This window comes from Rattus norvegicus, chromosome 1, assembly GCF_036323735.1.
Source record: "Rattus norvegicus strain BN/NHsdMcwi chromosome 1, GRCr8, whole genome shotgun sequence".
Lineage (NCBI taxonomy): Eukaryota > Metazoa > Chordata > Mammalia > Rodentia > Muridae > Rattus > Rattus norvegicus.
In genome coordinates, this window is record NC_086019.1 from 209,307,602 (window position 1) to 209,330,813 (window position 23,212).

Consider the following 23,212-nt stretch of genomic DNA (forward strand, 5'->3'; position numbering starts at 1 on the left):
AATGTGCCAAGAAGCAAGCAGGGGTGGCCAAGACAGGGATGTCAGGAGGAAATAGCTTTCAGTATTGGAAGAACAAGGAGGCTGAGGGCTGCCATGTTCACTGGGGCTGACCATCTCTGTTGCCATGGTATAGCTCCAAGAGGCTGTGCTTGCCACTAGGACCCTTCTCAGGCCCCGCCCTCAGCTTTCTGCTCCTAAGTGGCACCCTAAGTGCCACTGAAGACAGTCCTCTGCACCCATTCCCCCGTGAAGATGAAGAATCCCAGAACACTGATGATCATCTTATAAGCATTAGGGGAGCTCTGGGGGTACCAACAGAAGTCCTCTAGGTAGGGGCTCCTGTATGAGTTCACAGGTGTGTGTGTGGCCTCATGGACACATCTGGGCTGCTGGGATGTTGTGGTTCCTGCTCTGGGACACTAATGGCTGCTCCACTGTTCCTCAGTGGAGAAAGTCCTGCTGTGTTACCACAGGGACACCAAACCCACCCAGGACACACCTTCCTCTTTCAACATCTGGGGTACATAGGGGAGTGCCGAGATACCTGGTCCCTGCAGGCTCCCAGGACACGCTAATTCCATGAGGAATGCTCTTCTGTCTTGATAAGATATGGCACTGAGAGGCTTGGAGCTCTATTTCCTTGATGTCCCCCACTTAGATACAGAGGATATGGACTCCACATCCACCAGGTCTCTGGACCACCAAGTACCACTAAGTAGAAAGGTTACTTTGTCCAAAACTTGACAGAGAGAGTTTCCCCAAGAGCCTGGCAGCTTAGGTTGTAGAGTGACAGCTTAGTACACACAAGTCTCCGGGTTTGATCCCAGCACCCTACACACGCACATGCACAAACACACACACATGCTTGAGCTCACACACAGATACAAAATTAATGTAGCGTAAGGTGTGCACTGTCAAGAGAAAAGGAGCAATCACATCTTTTTAAAAGAAGAAAACCATGCGCGGTGACACATATCCAGTACTCGGGAAGCAGAGGCAGGTTGATGTCTGTGACTAGGAGGCCAGCCTGGCTTACGTAACAAGTTCAAATCTAGCCAGCGCTACATAGTGAGATCCTGTCTCAAAAGAAAAAAAAAATCAACCAACCAACCAGGAGGAGGAGGAGGAGAAGAGGAGGGGGAGAAAGGGAAAGGGAGAATAGCATAGCCCTAGCATGAAGACAGGGTCCTTGGCCAAGCAGAGCAGAGACCCCAGGAACCATTCGTTTAATCACCTGCTGGGAAATACTGTCCTCCACATGGTGCCAGAGACAGAGCAGTGGTACTGAACCTGTGTCTCTCTCCCTGATGCAACAAAGAACCCAACAAAGTGACTGACGCAGGAAGGTGTTAGTCCACCATGGTTGTGAGGTCACGTGGCGGGAGTGTGAAGCATCAGGTCACATGATGTCAGGAAGCAAAGAAGGGTGAATGCTGAGCCCAGCCCACAGGATGCTGCCTCCCACACTCAAGGTGGGTCTTCTCCCCTCAGTTTAAACTTTCTGGAAATGCCCTTACAGGCAGGGCTAGAGATATGGCGCCTGGGTCAGTGATTCTCAACCGCGACACAGGGGTCGCCTATCAGATTTCCTGTATATCAGATATTTACATTACAATTCAGAACAGTGGCCATTATGAATCAGTTATGATTTATGGTTAGGGGTCACTGTAACATGAGGAGCTATATTTAAGGTTGAAAGCATTAGGAAGGCAGCGAAACACTGTTCTAGCTGATTCCAAAGGCGTCCAGGCTGACAGTGAAGATGGACCATCGTACACACACACCTACCTCAGACTTTACCTAAAAAACAGACTCCAAATGGCTCAAGCACCAAATGTCAGATCAAAGCTACCAAACTCGGGCGCAGAGGCAATGCTCAGGTGGTTTCTGAAATCCGACGCCCAAAGTTAAGCCTGGTAAATAGGACTTCATCAAATTCAAAACTTCTGCACCACAAAGAGACCGTCTGCAGACCAGAGAAAACCCTCTGGAACCCAATGAATGACACGGGGCGGACATCCAGAGCCACAAAACCAAGCCTGAGTTCAACAACACCAAAGGACTCTGTGGGCGCTGTCGTGAGAAATGTCTCCCACAGGTGCAGGTGTAACACTTGGTCCCCAGCAGTTGGTGCATTGTGGGGGGCGGGGGGCGGTTTAAAGGAAGCTCTAGGGATGGAGCCTTGAGGGAAGAAGTATATTGCAGGGGGTGGGGGTGGGCTTTGAGGGTTTATTGTCTCACCCCACTTCCAGTCCTCACCCTCTGCTTCCTGACTGCCTACCCAGCCTCATGCTCCTGCAGCCACACCTTCCCCGTCTTGATGGATTGTGTTCCCCTGGGACTATGGGACAGAATAAACCCTCCCCCAAGTTCCTTTTTTGTCAGGGTGTTCTACAACAGCAACAGGAAAGTAACTCATACCAACCCCAAAGGGACATTTCGTACACAACACCTACATGTGGTCCTCTAAAGCGGGAAGGGTGGTTGTCTTATCTAGAGGGCTTATTGCTATGAAGAGACAACATGACCACAACGACTCTTACAAAGGCAAACATTTCACTGGGGCTGCCTTATACTTCAGAGGTTTAGTCCATCATTGTCATGGAGGGAAACATGACAGCGCACAGGTAGACACAGTGTTGGAGAGGTAGCTGAGAGTTCTACAACTGCATCCCCAGGCAGCAGGGAGAGAGCAATACACTGGCCAGGGTTGAGCTCCTGAGACCTCAAAGCCCACCTTCTAGTGACACACTTTCTCCAACAAGGCCACACCAGCTACTGGTACCACTCCCTATGGGCCTATGGAAGCCATTTTACTCAAATCACCACAGTGGTCAGCCACACAGATCACAGAGAAATCGAAACCAAAGCCACCAGGAAAGAGCTTGCCACCTCCACCAGGGTGGCCATGGTGAAACCACTGAACAACACTGGAAAATAAAAACGTAGGTGGGGGATGGAGAGGTGGGTCAGTGGTTAAGGTCATTTGCTGTTCTTCCAGCATGGGGGTTGGCTTCCCAGCACCCACATGGCATCTTAGAACTGTCTGTGACTCCAATTCCAGATCTGAGAACACTGCACACCCATGGTACACAGACATACATGCAGGCAAAACAGAAAAATACATAAATATTTTTAAATTAAATAAAGATAAAATTTAAAAACATTAAAGTGCTCCAAGTGTAACTGACCTGGTCACTGAGGAGTCACGTGGCCTTAGGAAAGAAGCTAAGTGCACAGACCAACCGTCAAAGCAGTAACTACTGCCCCGTAAGCAGGACAAGGTGTTAGAAGCTAATGCTGGCACTCAGCTCTCTTCCTCCCTTCCATCCAGCCTGGGACCCCAGTCAGTGCTACCCACACTCAGGTCACTCTCCCTCCTCAGGTAAGTATTAGAGGTGTGTCTCCCAGGCAACGCCAAATCCAGTCAGGTTCACAGTGAAGATGGACCACTATCGCTCCCAGCTCACACCACACACAAAAGCAGATCCAAAAGGGGTCTAATACTAAATGTCATGCAGAAGCCATTGACTATTAGACAATGTTGGGGAATGCTGCAAAGGGGTGGGGAGAGGGAGGGAGTCAGAGTTTCTCGGGGATCAGGTTCCAGTTTGGAAAGATAAAAGGTTCTGGAGGAGGTGGTGGTGACCAATCTGACATACTGCATGCAGCTGTGTTAGACCAATCTAATACACTGAATCCTTTTCATTCATCTTAAAATGGTTACCACCGTAAACTTTATGGTGAATTTTAGCACAATAATTCATGCTAGCTACTCCTGTACGTGGCTGTATGCTTCATAACTGTGAGCAACGAGCTCAGGAAAGAGTTTGAAGGCAGAAAGATTTGTTTGGTCCATGATTTTAGAGAGTTCAGCTCACTGTTTTCCGGCCCCACATTCTGGGCCAAGGCCACTGTGGTGGTGGCAGGAGTGTGTGGTAAAGGACCTGAATGACAGTTACTCTAAGTGGCCCATCATCGTCTGGGAGACTGATGTGTTTGAGGAAACCGAGGCAGGAATCCCACCCCAAATGAGACCAGCGTTACCGTGGGAGCTGGGGATGAGTGAAGGAGAAGCAGTCGGCTCCTTACCTACTCCGCCCTGGGTGCTCTGCTTCATGCCCACCCGGCCCCGCCACTGCAGGCCAAACCCTCGGAAGCCAAAAAGAATACTTCCTCCTTGTCTACATAAACCACCTCGGTCACATAGCACCCCGAATTAACCAACATGCAGCTCCTGACCTCTCGGGGACTTGAAAGTAGAGTGGAGCAGGAGATTAGCCCTCAAGCCACTTCCTCTAGCCAGGCCACATCTGCCACAGTTCCTCCCACCGTCCACTCCATTTGAGTTCATCCAGGAGGCAACTGCGGATGAAGATGAAGTCCTCGGGAACCACCCGTCTCTGGGAATTCCCTTGGAGACAGAGGCGAGCTTCACCCATCTCCCAGGGGTCAGTCAAGGTGAACCATCAGGGTAAACAGTGATCTTTTAAGCAGCTCTAAGGAGGGCCTATGATATGTCTCATCTGGTAATGGTGCCTGCCACCCAGTCTGAGGACCACATGGTGAAAAGAGAGAACCAACTCCTACAAGCTGTTTTTTGACCTCCACATGTGCACTGTGACATACATTCCCAGGTCTCAATAAATAGGTAAACAAATGGGGGGGGGAGGCAATGATAAGTAAAGGCTCTTTGGAGGATCAGATCTGTAGGTGTCGGTGGGCACACAGAAGTCGGGACAGATGGCCAGGGACAGAGTTGGTGGCACAGTACCCTGGAGCACATCTGGAGAGAGGAGGTGGGAGGAAGTGCCTGAGCCAGGCATGGGGAAGCCCTGCTGGGCAGGAGAAGGTGCTAGCAAAGAAGCCAAGCAGACCCCAGCATATGCTATCCTCACACAATACCAAGGGACGCAGAAGGTCTACACCTCTGAGGTCAGGGGGTGAGGTGAGGGATGAATACAGGAGTTGTGAGTGCCCCTTTAAATAGAAACTGAGCAGGGGGTGAGAGCAGTCTTAGTCCTGAGTTCTCATGGTGTGACCCCTGTTGCCCCATGGGCTATTATTCTTCCAGCCCTGAGCTTACAATCTTGCAATCGTGTGTGTAGTCACTGATCCTCCATGTTGGGACAAACCACTATGTGCTGAGCAATGGAGTTTGATGTATCATTCAGCCCACAATTCAATACACTATCCATTCCAGGTAGGAGAGAAAGTGCTTTCACAGAAATGTAGATTGTTTTCCCTAGCAGGATGCGTGGATACTGGCTCCAAGTAAGGAGTTCAGAGTCACACTGGGGTCCCTCCCGAAGGAACTGCAGCCCAGAAGCCAGATGTCCCTTTGGGCTGCTCAAGGGAACTTTCCTCTTCCTTCCTTCCTTCCTCCCTTCCTTCCTTCCTTCCTTCCTCCCTTCCTTCCTTCTTCCCTCCCTCCCTCCCTCCCTCCCTCCCTCCCTCCCTCCCTTCCTCCCTCCCTTCCTTCCTTTTTTCCCTTTGAGACAGGGTTTCACTGTATAGACTGGGCTGGTCTTGAACTCACAGAGATCCACCTGCCTCTGCCTCCCAAGTCCGGGGACTAAAGGCCTGCTCCACCACCACCCAGCCAGAACTTTCTGTTTTGAAGTCTTCAGAGATGACATAAGTGCACACGATTGTCCAACTCGCTTGTAACACAGGCATGGAGAAAGCTACTGCTTTATTTATAGAAATCTCCTTTTGCTCTTCATCAAAAAAGAAACAAATATAACCCACCTCACACCAAAAATATGCAGGTCTACAGTGAGACCATGCTTGGCCAACTGTAGGCTTCAGATCATAGGAATTTCTCACAGACGTGTCCTGAAATGATCCAGACAGTGGACCAACAGCGCTTTCCTTTTCCATTGATGTTTTAACACACACTGTCTCCTCCCAGTTAAACAAGTAGAGAAAAGCTTTAAGTTCTAACAAATTAACAGATCCTGTGTGACCTTTGCCATGCTACTTAACCTCTCTGAACTAGGGTTTTCCCCTTTATGTAATGAGAAAAATAACATCTCATCGACATCTAACTCCTCACCTCACAGGTTTTGTGACAAAACAGACCTCTGAACACTCAAAAGATGTCCAATGACCAACGATCAATGACCAGCCGTCAATCTTCTTTTCAGACAGGGTACATTTGGCCGGGTCCAGCTTTTAACTCAGTACTTAGGTGAGGGTGAGCTGGAACTTCAGACCCTCCTGTCTCTACTTCCCAGGTATGGAGATTCAGATGTGCACCCCCATGTAGTGTATTGTTCTGGGGGTGCTTTTAGCATGCTAGGGAGGCACTCTACCAACTGAGCTGCATTCCTAGTCAACCGTGTAACACTTGCAGCACAAACAAACACTGGAGCAGTTGAGTCTGAAAAGTGGAGGGTAAAAGAAGCCCTCATAGAGTTCAAAGATGAATCACGAGATGACACCTGACAAGGAAGAGTTACAGACTGTCCACACCAAGATAAAACTTCCTGCAGGCTCCCCCGTCTCTGTGCACACGTACGTATATCTGGGTGTCTGCTCTATTCACTGCCCCGCAGTCAACAAGCCAGATGTTACATGAACATCACTGAGATGTGGTGACAGAGAAGCATCATCTATCCATCCTTCCACAGAGGCCTCCCACCGTTGGCTTAGGCCAGCTATATGATGAGCAATAGAGGCAGAGGGAAGGGCCCCAGAGTGGGTTCTGTGGTGGCTGAAGGTGGAAAGAACACCAGTCCATGGGCACCCACCACAGGCCGTGACTGCTGAGTGCTGATCAATCCCCCGCTGAACTCTTGGATAGGAGATACTAAGATCAAGAGGGGAAGAGAATAACCTTAAGTGGAAGGCTTGCAGGGTACCCAGGTGACTAGGTAGAATCAGAGAGCCAGGGACAGCCTCATACAATCCCTGTGTTGTTTGCAGAGTGGTTCACCTAGTCCTCCAATGACTGCCTACCAATGAGAAGCCCAAGAATTCAGTAATCATTGAGTTCGTGATACTGCAGGCTCAGCTGGTCTACAGAATACACTTAAACCCCAAAGAAACAGGCTCCAACGCCAGTGAAGGAAAGAATGTGCCAGAACAAGGGCAAGCAGACGAAAGTCTCCTTCTTCCATGTCTTTTATACAGGCTACCAGCAGAAGGTGTGGCCTAGATTAAAGGTGGGTCTTCCCACTTCAAATGATTTAATTAAGAAAAAAAAATCCCTCACAGTTGTACCCAATCACTTGGGCTTTATTTAATTCCAGATTTCGTCAAGTTGACAACCAATCTAATAGCCATCATACCGCCACCACTATTATCCATTCATTCATCCATTACCCACCATTTATCCATCATACATATATACATCATATGCTCATTCATCTATCTACCCCTTCATTCACCCAACCACCATTCATCTGTCATCTGCCAATCCATCCATCCCCCATTCACGCATTCATCCATCTATCCATGCATCCATTCATCCATCTATCCATCCATCAGTTAATCCACCCTTTCTTCCATCTATCCATTCACCCACCATGGACAGACTTCAGCATGGCCAGGTCTTGAGGAGAGATCAGGCAGAGTGAAGTATGTAGCAGAGTGAGGGTTCTTTATACAGGTTTCCCTGGGAAGTGATGGGGTTTCTTGTCATGTGACTAGTGAACAGCCCATGGTACCTGCCTGCAGTCAGGCCATCTCTACATCAGCTGGGAGGATGAGAAGGGTGAGAGTCTAGACAAACAAATCACTTTAGCTCAGCTCTGGAAACCAAATGACTGTAGTTTTGAGATCTATCATGGTTCAACCAAAAGGAGCAGTTTTACAAAATGGCCAGGCCCTGCAAACACTAAGTAAGTGCTTTATCAACTGAGCTACATCCCTAGCCCTAGGCATGCTTTTTAACGAGCTGACTCAACTTTGGGGTGATCCAGAGCTTGTAACCAATATTCTCTTTCAGGCTGGGGATTCTTCTCTACTCCCGGGGTCCCAAACACACAAACGATGCATCCTGCAGATGTTTCCAGAAACAAGATGTGGGGATTAGTGGCTGCTGGAGTTCATCTGGGTAGCCTCTGATGTCCTAGACAAGCAAACCCAGTTACCATTATGGAAGTCTTCTCATGGGAGGTCCTTTGTGATGCCACAGAGAGACCCTCTGGAGAATTGGTCTTGGCAAAGCAGGGTCTGAGACCTAGAACCTACTCAGAGTGAGACAGGCTACTCTGGGGCCCACTCACCCTTCTCTCCAGACTCAGGGTCTACAGTGGATAAGAGCAGATCCCCCTCCAATCTCACTATATCCCATTGTCACAAAAGCCAACTCAGGCAGTTCCATCCCAACATGGCCCCTGGGCTGTGTGCACAGAAAACCAAGCCCAGCATAGACAATTCATTCATCCCTCCAGCACCATCTGCTCAGGCCCACTTCTGAGCAAGTACCCATTCAGCCACAAACAAGCCCGCCTGGCACTTACACAATGAAGTAGAGACGTAATACAGCCAAGAAATCAAAACTCAGGATCCACTGGACGAGACCTGCATTGTGACTGCCCTGGGCAGTTCCCTGAGCAGACTCACTTCTGTCTTATGACCCAGAATGGTGGCTCTCCCTTCTTCTCTGCAGTGTCACTCATACTGAATCCAGACGGGACACAGTCCAGTGTGTGTGCGTGTGTGTGTGTGTGTGTGTGTGTGTGTGTGTGTGTGTGTGCGTGTGTGTGTGTGTGGTGTGTGCACATGTGTCTCCTTGTGGAGGCTGGAGCTTGATGTCTAGTGTCTCCTTCAATAGCTCTCCGCTTTAGTTTTTGAAACAAGGTCTCTCATCCAACCCGAAGCTCCACTAGACTACTATCCATTTCGGCCTGGGTATCCTACTATCTTCAATCTCCTCAGGGTGTACACCAAGCTCAGCTTTTTTTTTTTTTTTTTTTTTTTGGTTCTTTTTTTCGGAGCTGGGGACCGAACCCAGGGCCTTGAGCTTCCTAGGTAAACGCTCTTCCACTGAGCTAAATCCCCAGCCCCCAAGCTCAGCTTTTTATGTGGCTGCTGGGGATCCAAACATGGGTCCTCATGCTTGTATGGCAGGCACTATACCCGCTGAGCCATTTCTCCAGCTGCCAGCAAGGGACAAGGAGACCCTCAGGTGATAAACACAGAGATATGACATCAGACACAAACCCTTGTCTTGGTGTATCTGGACCTACTTTCATGAATATGAGGTTCTACATGAAGCATCATCATATCCCAGTGAGGAGAAGGAGCGTCTCCCGGGCACAGGCAATGTCCTTACTGTTGCTGTTGCTGTTGGTTACAAGGACACGAGGGTTTGTGTTAAATTGATCAAATTATATGTTTAACATTGGGGTGTGCCACTGTGTGGAAATGACAATGCACTGTCAAACCTCCAGCGTTGTAAAGGGGAGGGGCAGGTGCTGAGAGTGTGGCTACTGGGCACACCCAGCAGGACAAGTTCCGGAGACTTGGGGGCTGGTCTGTGGAGAGAGCTGAGCAATGGCCCTGGGGCTGCCAAAGGGCATCTGGTGCTGGGAACAACTGGGTGATTTTTCACTTCACAGCCCTAAGGCATGTGGGACCAGCAGCTCTGGCTTCAAGGGGCCCAAGTGAGCTCTGCCTGCCCTGCTGCCTTGGACCTACTCCCACTTCTCAGCCCCTCGACCACCTCTTCCTTCCTGGTATTATCATGAGCTGTTTTTCTTACACTCTCCTCAGGTAGGCAAGCTGACTCCTAGATTTATTAAGGGGTGGGAAGACACAGCAAGGTAGCATGAGGGGTAGTGCTACCTGCCTATAATTCCAGCAACTGGGAGGAGGAAGCAGGGGTATCTGGAGTTTGAGGCCAACCTGGACTACATAGTAAGTATGCCAGCCTGGGCTACACAAGACCCTGATTCAACAAACAATCAAATAAACAAGCAAGCAGCCGTCTTCCCCATAATGGCTCCACTAGTAAGGCACTTGCTGCCGAGCCTGATGACCTGAGTTCAATTCCTGGCACCCATGTGGTTGAAGGAGAGAACTGATTTCTGCAAGCTGTCCTTGGACTTCCATACATGCATATGTACACCCATAAAATAAATCAATAAGAAAGACAATTTTAATAACACTTCGTGTGTGTGTGTGTGTGTGTGTGTGTGTGTGTGTGTGTGGCTATGTGTCTTCAGGAGCCTGTGGGAAACAGAAGAGGGCATCAGATTCACTGAAACTGGACTTACGGTCGTGATCCACTGTATGGGTTCTGGGAATGAACGCAGTTTCTCTGCAAGAGCAGCAAGCACTTTTCACCACTAAGCCATAAGGCCTCAGACCATGTAATTTTAAAGTCTAGGCATGGGTGTGCAATGTGATCCAGCCTGGGCTCTACTCCGGGGACACTGCCCTGTTCTCCGGGCTATGCTGACACAGGTTTCACTAAAATGCCTACCTTCCAAAGTACCAGTCATAAAGCGCAACTGTATTGCATGTGCTTGACTCCCACCCCAGGGAGTAGCTGTTTCAGAATGTCTGGGGGGGAACTCACTGTCCCACTGAGTTCTCAGGGCCCTGGGCTCTTCAGCAGGTGTCAATGTCTCACCTGCCATAGCCATGGCCGATGTGTTCTGTGCACTTCCACCAAGGACCAACATGTGGCCTCTGGCTACTGAGCTGTGTGTCTCTTCAAAGGTGGGAGCTGGCCAGGGCTATTTTAAAGACTGATCTCCAGGTCTTCCTTGGGGGTACTTAAGAACGGCCACTCATGTACTCTAGACAATTTCCATTTGGAGTAAAGGAGAGAGGGGAGAAACAGGGACAGGGTGGGGGGAGGGAGGGAGGAAGGGGAGGAAAAAGGAAAGAGAAAGAGACAGAGAGCACGAACTGGATTCAGAGCCAACACTTTAAACTCTAGTCTCATCTCTGTCACCAAACTACTGACCCTGGGAATGCTTTCTGGTGGATTCTAAGCAAGAATGCTGCCACTGAGTCATACTGCAGTTGTTCAAATAGGGCTACTCATTTTGGGATCTCTGTAGAAGTTCCAGAACAGTCTCTGGCTCTCTTGGGGTAGAGATGTGCCTATTCCAATAAATACTGCTAAAACCAATGACATGTTTAACTATTTCTCTTTTTGAGACAGGAGTTGGGAAGCCTCCACGGGAATTTGGGATATCTCCTGAGGTCAAGTAGAGCTCTGGGGAGCTTTGCCTGAGGGAAAGTCTGAAGTAGATTTTCTTTTTTTCTGAGACAGGGCTTATCTTTGTAGTCCTGGCTGTCCAGGAACTTGCTCTGTAGACCAGGCTGGACTTGAACCCACAGAAATCCACCTGCCTCTGCCTCTTGAGCTCTGGGATTAAATGGATGCACCACCACTGCCTGACTTGATTTTATTCTTAATCAAATATTCTTTAATTTATATACCCAATGAACTGCACAAGGGGTGTGGCTGTGAAAACTTAGCTTCTAAGTTGATGGTTCTGACCTAAGACTTTCTACAGGGGCTACAGTGTACGTCAGTGGTACAGTCCCTAACTATATTCCCACGGTGAGGGGCTTCGGGAGTGGCAGAGCACCTACCTAGGTCCTACAATGAAAGACTGGCTCAGTAGTAGAGCCTCTAGCTAGAATCCCCCAGTGAGAGTCTTCGAAATGATTCAGCAGCAGAGTGCCTATCCTTGCCACAGAGATTGGGACAGGGGGATCTGAAAATTTCCACTATGTAAACCGACAAAGTAACAAAATATAGACAAAGTCTTTGCAATGAAACCCGGTGACAGTCACATGACCATGGTCAACACTGACTGAAATGAACCATGCTGACAGCATGTGTCCTTAGCTTGATGACATGAGATGGCACTTTATTTCTGTTCCTTCCTCTCCCAAACCTACAGTCTCAGGCCAATCATGTGGAGAAGGTCCGGCTGATGGATTGTCTATTCATATCTGACCAGCGGCCATTCACAGATGCCTGAGACGACATCACAGCAACAGAACTCCAAGGAATCAGGCTGAGTAAATGTGCCCTGGGCCTCTGGGAAATAACGGGAGTAAAGAGGCCAGAAGGAATGTCTATGAGAAAATGCATCTCCACACCCTCCAGTCTCCTGAAACAATCAGGTATCAGTGTTGACAATGGGCTGCACTGGTGTGAGATGCTGACCTGGGTGTGGGGGCGTGAGCAGTTCCTGGATTGCCTTTGCAGTAATTCCACAAATCTAGAGTCACTGGGGAGGAAAAGGACAGAACAGAAAACAAACAGGAGGACCCACAGGCACGGAAGCAATCTGAGGGGTGTTGTCACGCATAGCTACAAACCAGTTGTGATGTGTGTTTTCTCATTTGTATTTGACACAGGAGCTGGTGCAAAATTTTGCCCTAGGCATGAATGAGACCGTTCTATCTGCATGTGTCTAGATCTATTAAGGTCATATATTACACTCAATTTCTCCATTCATCTCCACATTCACTTACCTGCCTCTCCATCTACCCATCTACCCAGCTGCTCATCCATTTAACCTATCTATCCACACATCTATCCATTCATCCATGCACCCACCATCTGCTTACCTATCCATCCTTCCATCCACCATCTGCTTATCCATCCATCCATCCATCCGTCTGTCCCTCCATCATCCATCCATCCATACATCCATCCCTCCATCCATCAAATTATTTTGACCTATTATCTACCCATTTATCCATTTATGCACTCATCCATTTCATCCACTAATCAATCTCTCCATCACTCTACCCCCTCCATCTATCCATCCACCCACTCATTCATTCATCCATCCATTTATCTACCCGGCTATTTATCTATTCATTCACCCATCTCCTCACTCACTCCATATCCTTATCTCCCATACTCCCACTCACTCATCTGTCTACTCATTCACCTTTACAGCTACCTATCTACCCATCTATTCATCCATTCTCTCAACTTTCCATCTATCTATGCATTACTCTGTCTGCCCAGTCCTCTCACCCACACATCAGAGGGGAAAGTGCACACCTTTCAATAATAGACCAATATCCAAATTGAAAATGTGTCACTAAATGCCACTTTCTGACCATTTATCACCAAAACAAAACCAAAACAAAACAGTGACTTAGTTCCTAAGGAGGTCTTCTGAGATGTACAGCTCTGTGCAAGGCTTCCTGAGCCCCCTGGACAATGACTCTTAGGGATTCCTCCAGCCTTAGCATAAAAGGTTAAAAGCTCACCCCATCCTTTGGAACATATCCGTGTTGGGGGCAACTGTGTGGGTGCAGTGCTCTCAAGAATGACATAGAGCAGCAATGTCTGTGCTTATGGAGAGGAGACTGACGCTGAAGACAGTGGCCATTCTGCATCAAAGAGAGCCTGAGAGGGGATGGACCACAGAGCAGAACGAGGGGCTCCTAGTAATGGTGGGGAGGGGAACAGATACAGAGATTGTGGGGAGGGCCAGGCTATGGCAGTGGCCAGGGCAGGCTGAATGCAGAGGAGAGGAGCTGAGGGAAAGCGGTGAAGGAAGACAGGAGTGCTCTCCTGAAGGACAGGACCAGAGGAGGTCCAGGGACCCATGAAAAGGCCATGGGTGGAGCCATCTTGCCTTTGTTTGACATCTTCCCTCCTGTCACTTCAGCAGTGACAGGCTAGGGCGGAAGGGGTCAAGCAATAGCTGGCATTGACATGATCTGGCAGACAGAGCTGAAGGATGAATGGAAGGGAACCTGGCTGAAAGTTGGGGCATGAACCATGGAAAGAGAACACAGACAGCCACCCTGTCATGAGCTGCCTTAGGAAGAGTCTGGAGATCCCTGTGCTGCAGGGAAGGGGTCCTCTGGGCTCAGGCTCGAGTCATTGCACTGAGTCTGCAAGGAGGAGCCAGACAGCATGGGCCCTGTCCCGTACCTGCCCCCAAACCTGCTTCTTCATATCCTAGAAGCAACATGATAATGGTGACCTCTGTCATCTGTTCTCTGATGGCTACGCCAATAGTGGATAAACATCTCCATTTTCCTCAGAGACTTCTGCACTGAACTAGTTTTAAAATCACTAGGAACCACAGGGGATGTACGTGCAGAATCTGTTCCTGACTGTGAAAAGGGAAAGGATTAAAGTCAGGTGTGGAGGCTGTGTCTGCACACTATGCCCAGAGCCTAGCAGAGTGTGCTGCAGATAGGGGCACAGCTGCTGGTCTGGTGGGGTGGGATCCCGGTGTGTGGGGGCTCTGTGGCTTGGGCTGTATGAGGGAAACCCTGAGCCCAGTGAAGCCATAGAGAAAGGCTCAAAGAGAGTGCAAGTCCCCCCATGAGCTGATATAGGAAGAAAGGAAACACTGGTGAGCCAGCTCCTGGGCACACACACCCACCCCAGCCCACCCACTAACAAACACACAAAACTAGTAATTTGTCTGCCTAATAGCCACGTGACCACAGTCAAATGGATCTTTGAAGGTCGGAAAGGCGTTTAGCAATTCATTACACAGCATGAAAACTGTCACGTGTGCCTGGCACCAAAGGCCAAGGCCTGACGGAGGCGGAGTGGTGAACAATGCTGGGTGTTGGACTCAGGAGAGATAGGAGGCCATGGTGAACCCTGCCTTCTGGGTGTGGCTCCCTGCAGCAGCCAGATAATCACAGAAAACTTTCCTTTCCCCAATAGCAGGTTATCCCAAGTCTGGGGCCCAACCTGAATTCCAGACTTCCCTCACCCCTGGCCTCACCTCTCTGCATCCAAACCTCCATGAATCAGGCAAGGCAGGGATCCCCAGAGCGTCTATAGACAACTGTTAGTTGTGTGGATTGGAATACATTCCTTGCTCTCTGGGAGCCAGCAGTGAGACCCCGACTGAAAACAAACCCATGACTGTCAAATGGCTTCTAAGCTTAAGAACTTGACAATTGAGTGCTGAAGGGGTCTAAGATGAGAAAGGACTTGCGAGGAAGAGCGGGCAAAATGCACCACTGTCAGCACCACCTGTTCCTCCACCTGTCCATCCGTCAGTCATCCAGCATCCACTCACCCATCATTCAGTCATCATTTATCCATCTGTAACTCATCCGTCCACTCACACATTTCCCATCCAGCCTTTTAATTTTACTACCCAATCATCCCTCATCTATCTACCCATCTATCCATCCATCCATCCACCCATCCATCCATTCATCCATCCATCTACCCATCCATCTATCCATCCATCCATCTATCCATCTATCCACCCATCTATCCATCCATCTACCCATCCATCTATCCATCCATCCATCTATCCATCTATCCACCCATCTATCCATCCATCTACCCATCCATCTATCCATCCATCCATCTATCCATCTATCCACCCATCTATCCATCCATCTACCCATCCATCTATCCATCCATCCATCTATCCATCTATCTACCCATCTATCCATCCATCTACCCATCCATCTATCCATCCATCTATCCATCCATCCATCTATCCATCCATCCATCTATCCACCTATCTACCCATCTATCCATCCATCTACCCATCCATCTATCCATCCATCCATCTATCCATCTATCCACCCATCTATCCATCCATCTACCCATCCATCTATCCATCCATCCATCTATCCATCTATCCACCCATCTATCCATCCATCTACCCATCCATCTATCCATCCATCCATCTATCCATCTATCCACCCATCTATCCATCCATCTACCCATCCATCCATCCATCCACTCATCCACCCACCCATCCATCTACCCACCCATCCATTCATACAACCACACCCATCCATCCATCCATCCATCCATCCATCCATCCATCCATCCAATCACTTAACCTCCCTTCCATCATCTACTTTCTCACTCCCCATCCACCCATCTATTCTCTCACTACTCATCCATCATTTATCCACATACCCACTATCCATCTATACACATTTACCACTAACCAACCATCCATCATCCATCTATACGTACATTATCCAGCCAGTGAGCCAGTTGGTCATTTACCTACCCACTATTCATCCATCTGTCTATCTCTCCATCAATCTATCTCTCTGACTTTCAATGGACACTGCCATGACCAGGTTCTGTGCTAGCACTAGAAAAAATGAGTGACATGCCGGTCTAGACTCTAGCAGTTCAAGTCCAGCCAGAGAGGTCAATATAGTAGGAAGAAATAACTGAGGGCCAGTTTGCTACATGATCTAAAGGGGATAGAAGTTGACTCTCACCACCACCCCACCACCCCATGTAGTAGCTGTGGATGAGGGGAACCTGACTGCTGGGTAGACTCAGCCTTGGTGTGATATAAACCATGGAGTAAACACGGAGAGCAGAACTATGATACCCCACACCCTGCTCCTGACAGAGTAGCTAGCCCATACCCTCCTCCTGACAGGGATACTATCCCATGCCCTACTACTGAGAAGGTGGCTACCCTATGCTCCACATGTCTGTTTGATGATAATGGAATTTTGTATCCATCTGCAGAGCTGGAAGACAGTTTTCTCTACTTCACTATAGTATAGTAGGGAAACCTGCCACGTCCACAGGGCATCAGCTTCTGCCCATATCTGGTAGTCTCCTGGAGATTGGGGGAATAAGGCTTTGCAGGGGTGCTGTCTGCACCAGCCTTCTCACAGCTGCAGAAGGCAGAGCGCGGGCTGCTGTCAAGCAGGCCAGACACTTCCCCACTGTCTCTGGTGTCCCGGGAGGTGTCCACAGAGCACCTAGACACCCAGGCTAATAGACTACACATGCTCATCAGAAGCTGAGGGTCAGCTTTGGTGACTGTTGTCGTTGGTAGTATGTTCAAAAGCAAACCCCCAAAGGGTGGCGCCTCTGACAGACAGTGCCTTGATGACTAGATAGTCACACAGGAAAGATGATACTGAGCCCTTTCCATACCCCATATATAAACATTAACTCAACCTGGATCAATGATCTAAATATAAGACAAAACCCACAAAACTCTCATGGCTGAGATGAATCTTGGTGACCTTGTAATCGACGGTGGGTTTTTAGAGCTGATGCCAACAATATCAGTGGGGGGAAAGCGGGGGGGGGAGACGAGAGAGAGAGAGAGAGAGAGAGAGAGAGAGAGAGAGAGAGAGAGAGAGAGAGAGGAGAGAGAGAGAGAGGTTGAACTGAACACCATGAAAATTGATTTCTGTGTATCACAGGGTACTACGGAGAAGGGGAAGGCATAATCTGTAAATATTTGCAAACCACACAATTGATAAGGGTTGATATCCCGACTCTAGAAAGATCCACAGCTAGAAGAACAAGAAGAAGACAGAACATTTAGAAGTAAGCCTGTTCTCACTGTCTTTTGGGAGACCTTCTTCCACAGAAGGCTGATGGGTGACAGTTAGCCTGATGATGCTCAGGGGAACCAGCCACTAGGCAAACTCAAAACAAGACCACACCACAGCCTTCAGGATTGCTGTGCGGTATAAGAATAAAATAAAATCAAACAAAAGCAAGCCAGGAGAGGTGGCATGGGCCTGTAATCTGGAACTTAGGAGGTAGAGACAAGAGAATCAGGAGTCCATGGTCCTCTTTGGCTGCATAAGAAGTGTGAGGCTAGCCTGGGGTACAGGAGTTTTCATCTAAGGAAAAAAAAACTTATAAGCCAGGTCAGTGGTGGTACAGCCCTTTAATCCCAGCACTTGAGAGGCAGAGGCACGGTCATCTCTGTGAATTTAAGGCCAGCCTGGTCTGCAGAGTGAATTCCTAGAGAGCCAGGTCTACACGGTGAGACCCTGTCTCAAACAAATAAAACTATATAAATGCCAGATGTTGTTAGAGATGAGCCCCTAACAGAAACAGGAAATGAGGAAATGGCTGTGGAAAACAAATTAGGGCCAGTGAGATGGCTCAGTAAGTAAAGACTTTTGCCACACAAGCCTGGCGACCTGGGTTCGAGCCCTAGATCCTACACATTAAGATAGGAAGAGAAAATTAACCCCACAAAATTGGCCTCTGTCTTTCGCACATGTGCGGCAGTATGCATCCCCACACACATCACGCACACCCTCTACAATAACAGTAATAATGAAGTTTTAAAGACTTATGCTATTATCTTTAGCTACATTCCTGTGTGTCCATGTGGGATGTGTGCCTATGGGTGCAGATGCCTGAGGAGGTGAGAAGCATCAGATCCTTCTGAAGCTGGAGATAAGGTGGTTGATAATCACCTGATGTGGGTGCTGAAAGCTGAACTTGGGTCCTTTGCATGAGCAACCCTTACTCTTAACCGTTGAGCCATCTCTCGGCACGGTAATAGTAATTCTTTAAAGTTAAAGATGGCAAAGCTATCAGATCCAGCGATTTCACGTAGGTAGCTATACTAAAGAACTGAGGGCAGGCTCTTGGGTAGAGTCCTCTAGAGTTCTCTTTTACAGCATTATTGCAAACAGCTCCAAAGTGAAAATACACCAGGTATCTACTCCCTGGGCCATTGGCTTAGTGTGGTGGTTACGTAGAACATTTGGTACGTTGGAGAATCACTCTGCCATCAACACAAAGGCATTCTGAGAGCAGGCTACACAGACAATCCACACAATGATGGATGCCATTGTTATTGATGCAATGTGGAACTCTAGACAGGTTCATAGACCTGGTGGGAGAATCATTCTTCCCTGGGCCTGGGGAAGAAAACACATTCTATGTCTGACAAACAGTACTGGAGTGAGAGAGACAGGTGGTGGTGGTTACTTGACATAGCATGACAGTTTGAATATATTTGACCCAGGGAGTGGCGCTACTGGGAGGTGTGGCCTTGCTGAAGTAGGTGTGGCCTTGTTGGAGGAAGTGTGTCACTGTGGGGGTGGGCTTGGAGACCCTCCTCCTTGCTGCCTTAGGTTGCTGAGTCTTTTTTGCTGGTCACCTTCAAAATAAGATGCAGAACTCTCAGCTCCTTCCCCAGCACCATGTCTGTCTGTGCGCTGCCTTGTTCCTGCCATGATGAGAATGGACTGAACTTCTCAGACTGTAAGCCAGCCCCAATTAAACGTTTGCTTTCATAAGAGTTGCCTTGACCATGGTGTCTCTTCACAGCAGTGGAAACCCTGACTGAGACACATGGTGAGGTTTGTTGGCAGCAAGCGAACTCTTAATAACAGTGAAAAACTTTATAGATTGTGTCTCGATTTGTCAAAAATAAGACAAAGGATTTGCCCCACTCTACCTCTGTCCCATCAAAGCTCAGTCCTTATAACCCTCGATCTGCAGCTGCCTATCCCTGAATCTAGTGGATCTAGATCCACTACAGACACACACACACTCACACACATGCATGCACATACACATGCACGCACACACTCAAACACACTCACACACATGCATGTACATATACACACTCACAAGCACACACACACACACACACACACACACACACACACACACCTGTGCCCATGTCTCAGGCTCTGCTCTCAGGGTGCACCTGCCCACTACCCTGTGTCCACCCCCATCAGCATCTCGAACATCTGCACAGCCTAGTGAAACACTGCAGAGCCTCTGCTAACTCCACGACTCCAGCCTTCTGGCTGATCTTCTCCCTGATATACACCCAGCTTCACTGGTCCCCTGGGACATCTGTATCCCCCGTCCCATCCTTTCTGTCTTTATCGGGTCCTCAAACCCAGGAGCCCCTACTTCAGTTATGTCCCACAGTCCCCCGCATAGCTTCCGTCCTCCCTCAGAAGGATGGGAGTGAGATGGCCAGGAGGACAGACCTCACTCACACTGGGAACAGAGCTGGGAACAAGAGGCAGGTGACAGGCTCGAGCCCACCCTCACAATACTCTCGGCTTTGAGGATAAGTTACACAGTAGGTATGGCAGCAAAGCAGAAGTTCAGAGTTGAGGCCAGCTCAGGAATCTCCATTCCTGCTCACCCTGCCCTCCACAATGCACTACACCAGGTTGTCCCCTCAGAGGCTCAAACTGCGACGGAACAACCTTGATCGATCACTGGGCTTCTGCCTGTCCAGCAGTTCTAGCCTCACTTGCAGTCTGTACCAGCAAATGTTATCAGCTACAGCTCTCTGATTCTATCCCAAGTGGTTCCCACTCTCATGCATGTCCAGTATTTCTGCCGGTGGGGTGGGACCATGCACCCATGTAAACCCAGACATTACAGCTGCTCCACCAGTCCTAGGATCTTGCTCCTGGCTCTGGTGATGCCCAGGGTGGCAGAGAGACAAGAGCCTGCTCAACAGGCCAGAAAAAAGGTTGGGATGAAGAGGGGTGGGCTGGAGGGATCCTCTTTACAACAGGGTGGTCATCCTGCCCCCACGCCTACCCACAACCTGTTCTATCCAACCCATTGCAGAAGAAAACCCAGATGCCCACACCTGAGACTCACCTGGCCTAAGTCCAGGAAGCAAGCAGAGCCCAGGCCTCCCAGTTACAATGATTGGCAGGCATGGGTCAGGACAAGGCTCTCTTGTCAGGTCTTGACTGCATGGCTCTAGACTCTGCCTGAGATGAAGTCAGGGGAACCTCACAACAGACACACCCAGGTGGTGCCACCCTGTCTTCTGTGAGGCCTCAGTTTCCCAGTCTGTGGAGTGGGAAAGACTATGTCCCACTGCCTATAGTTGTCAGAGGATTAATACCCACAACCCTGCTTCCAGTGCCCAGAACCCAGGAGATGCTCACCCAGAACCAGCCCATAGCTGGCATTTTTGGTTGACTGCAAAAAAGGACAGAAATATGAGCTGAGGGGCGGGGGACAGAGTGGTCTGGCCTCCTGGCACCAGCCTTGGCAGAAGCCCTGGCTCTTGCCCTGGTATTGGTATGCCCCTCCACCTTAATCTGATGCTAAAAAGCCACATTGGGCCGTTTCAAACAGAGCACGTGAAGATAAGTTGCTTCGTGGGAGTCTAAGTGAAGACAGAGGGAGGGATGCTACGAAGTAACTTGAGAAAGCACCCTCCCCAGGGCTCAGCCCGAGCAAACTCAAACTGTGTGATCAAGTGCACATCCTCTTGCCACCCCACTCCGGGTCTATTTAATAACCTCTGAACTGAGATGATAATGTGCAGGAAACGTTTCCTGGGTCATTTATTTGAAAATTATTCCTATAAAAATACCCAAGGTGATGACTTACTGGCCAGGACTCCCCCTCCCCTCCTGGCTTCCCGGCCTCATCTGTCTTCCCTGCCCTGCCAGCAGTTTCCGTTATGATTTCGAGTCATCGGAGTTCCTTTACTTCCCAAATAAATCGCAACAGCGCGGAAATATTAAGGGTATTAATAGCGCCTGTAAAAACATCCGAAGGCTCACATCTGCCAGGAGCAGTACATGCAGCAAGCTGGGGATACCTCCGAGGGAGTCCGAAGCCCTTGGCCTAGGTTCCTCCTGGGGACAGTCAAGGTCCCTCTTGGGGGTCTAACAGGGTCCCTCCAGTATACGTGCAGACTCCCTCTAGGGATGCCAGGTTTCTTCGAGGGACCATTACTAGCCCCCACCCCATCCCCGCGCAGCAACTGACCATGTCTGTCTGTCTGTCCGTCTCTCAGTATCCCCTGCAACCTCCACCCAAGTCCCTTCGCTCTCCTCCTGCAGAGCAAGCAGCTCAGGGAAGGTCCTACCACCTGAGTTGGGGGTTCCTGCGTCCTGTGCCTCGTGTACGATTGTTTCCGGTCCCCTCTGGCACTCTCGGTCCGCAGGGGCTCCCTCTCGGGTCAAGCCCTCCAGGCTGATGTCGCTGTCCTGTGTGTCCTGCATGATGTGTTCGCTCCGGACTCCCTGGGTCCAGCAGAGGGACCGGCAGAGGCGGGAGGAAGGCTGAGCCCAGCCGCCTGCACCGCGCTGCTCCGCCCCCGGCGCTTTGGTCCTGGGGTCCCCCCAGCTCTCCGCCCCAGGGGTCACGGGGTCACCTGCAGCCGCGCCCTCGCCCCGCCCTGTTCCCGCCCCCCATTGCATGGGAGGTGCCCCCAACTCTAGCCTGGCCCCAGGGTGCAGCCTTGGACTAGGGAGGCTCACAGGGTGGCCCAGCCCCGCCCCTAACCCGCAGGACCCTGGGCGACCATTCTGCCAGTTTGTGGGAAGAGATGAAAAGGCTAACGCCTGTTCGGCAGTGGGTTGGGGGATTGTTTTATTTTATTTTTAGTCAGGGTCTCACTTTGCCGCCCTAGCTGCCCTAGAATTCACAGAGATCCACCTGCCTCTGTCTCACCAGTGCTGGGATCAAAGGGGTGTACATCACACTCGCTATTTGATTTATATTTTATGTATGTGGAGAGGGAAAGTGGGGGAGGGTGTTGAGACAGGGTCTTGCTATGTTGCTGTGGCAAGCCTCAAACTGGCCACAATCCCCCTGCTTTCATCGCTCAAATGCTGGGATTATAGATGCGATCCATCACCCTCTGGACAAAATCCAGGGAGTTTCAGGGTATCTTTTAGGGTAACCCCTACCTGTGCAGAATTTAAGACGCTGGATAGTTGAGAACAGCCCAGGTTGGAAGGAAACTTGGGGATTCTCATTAACTGGAGCAAAGAGGATTTAGCCAAGAGCTTTGAGCCTCTGGCTGCTGTTTGTCCTGGGCCCCGGCTGCTGCACAGGCTCTGTCTGGGCGGGGATCCAGAGACCCTGCTCTCTGGGAGGCTCTGTGGGATGGGCACTCTGAGCGACCCACGGCTCAGAGGAGGTACCTCTTGTGTGACATTTCTAAATAACTATCATAAATTGTGGGACAGAGGACCATAAACAAAACGTTAATCTGCTGGCTGGGGGGGGGGGGGTGGTGGGAGGGGCAGGTGGATGGGAGGCCAGTCTCAACTTTTCGGGGAAAGTCATTTCACCCTTCTAGTAACCCCCGGAGGAGATGAAGTAGGATGGTGTTGACAGCAGAGAGCTAAGGACCCTGGGTCACCTGCCAAGTTGACTGTCCACTAGTGCTTTGGTTGAACCTTGATGGAGACAGGTCCCAGACACTGTGTGACCTCCCCACTTCACTCTCACAGGGAAGGAGCTCCCAGCTAGGGGCATGAGCCATGGCTCATCTCCCTGCCAAGCCTGGGCGAGGGCGACTTGGTCCCCATGTATATCACTCTGAGTGGAAAAGACTCTCGTGGATGAGCCACAGAGAACCCTCTCCAGCCAAGCGAGCCCTGTTGTTTTGCCCTTGTCTGGGTGAGCCTGGCCTGAGACGTTTGGTGCTAGGTGGGACTTTTCCTCTCCCTGGGAGCCTTAAGAAGTCCCCCTGGGGTGTGCCTGGTGTCTGCTGAGGAGGTCACATGGAGCCAGGGG

The 23,212-nt window shown here is 49.8% G+C and overlaps 1 protein-coding gene across 11 annotated transcripts in view; it reads right to left on the reverse strand.

Annotated features, from left to right (window-relative positions):
- The window catches only part of Ano1 (anoctamin 1), a 148,659-nt gene extending 126,847 nt beyond the window's left edge, over positions 1–21,812 (reverse strand). For 6 of the 11 annotated variants that reach the window (XM_063264143.1, XM_063264129.1, XM_017589239.3 and 3 more), the window contains exon 1: positions 21,552–21,811. In XM_063264143.1, the coding sequence (XP_063120213.1) occupies positions 21,552–21,687 (136 nt within the window). In that variant the 5' untranslated portion in view covers positions 21,688–21,811. Of the gene's footprint in view, positions 1–21,551 lie in introns of all 11 variants that reach the window. The other 5 variants (XM_063264124.1, XM_017589235.3, NM_001107564.1 and 2 more) reach the window with 4 other exon arrangements.
- Between the last annotated feature and the right edge of the window lie 1,400 nt (positions 21,813–23,212).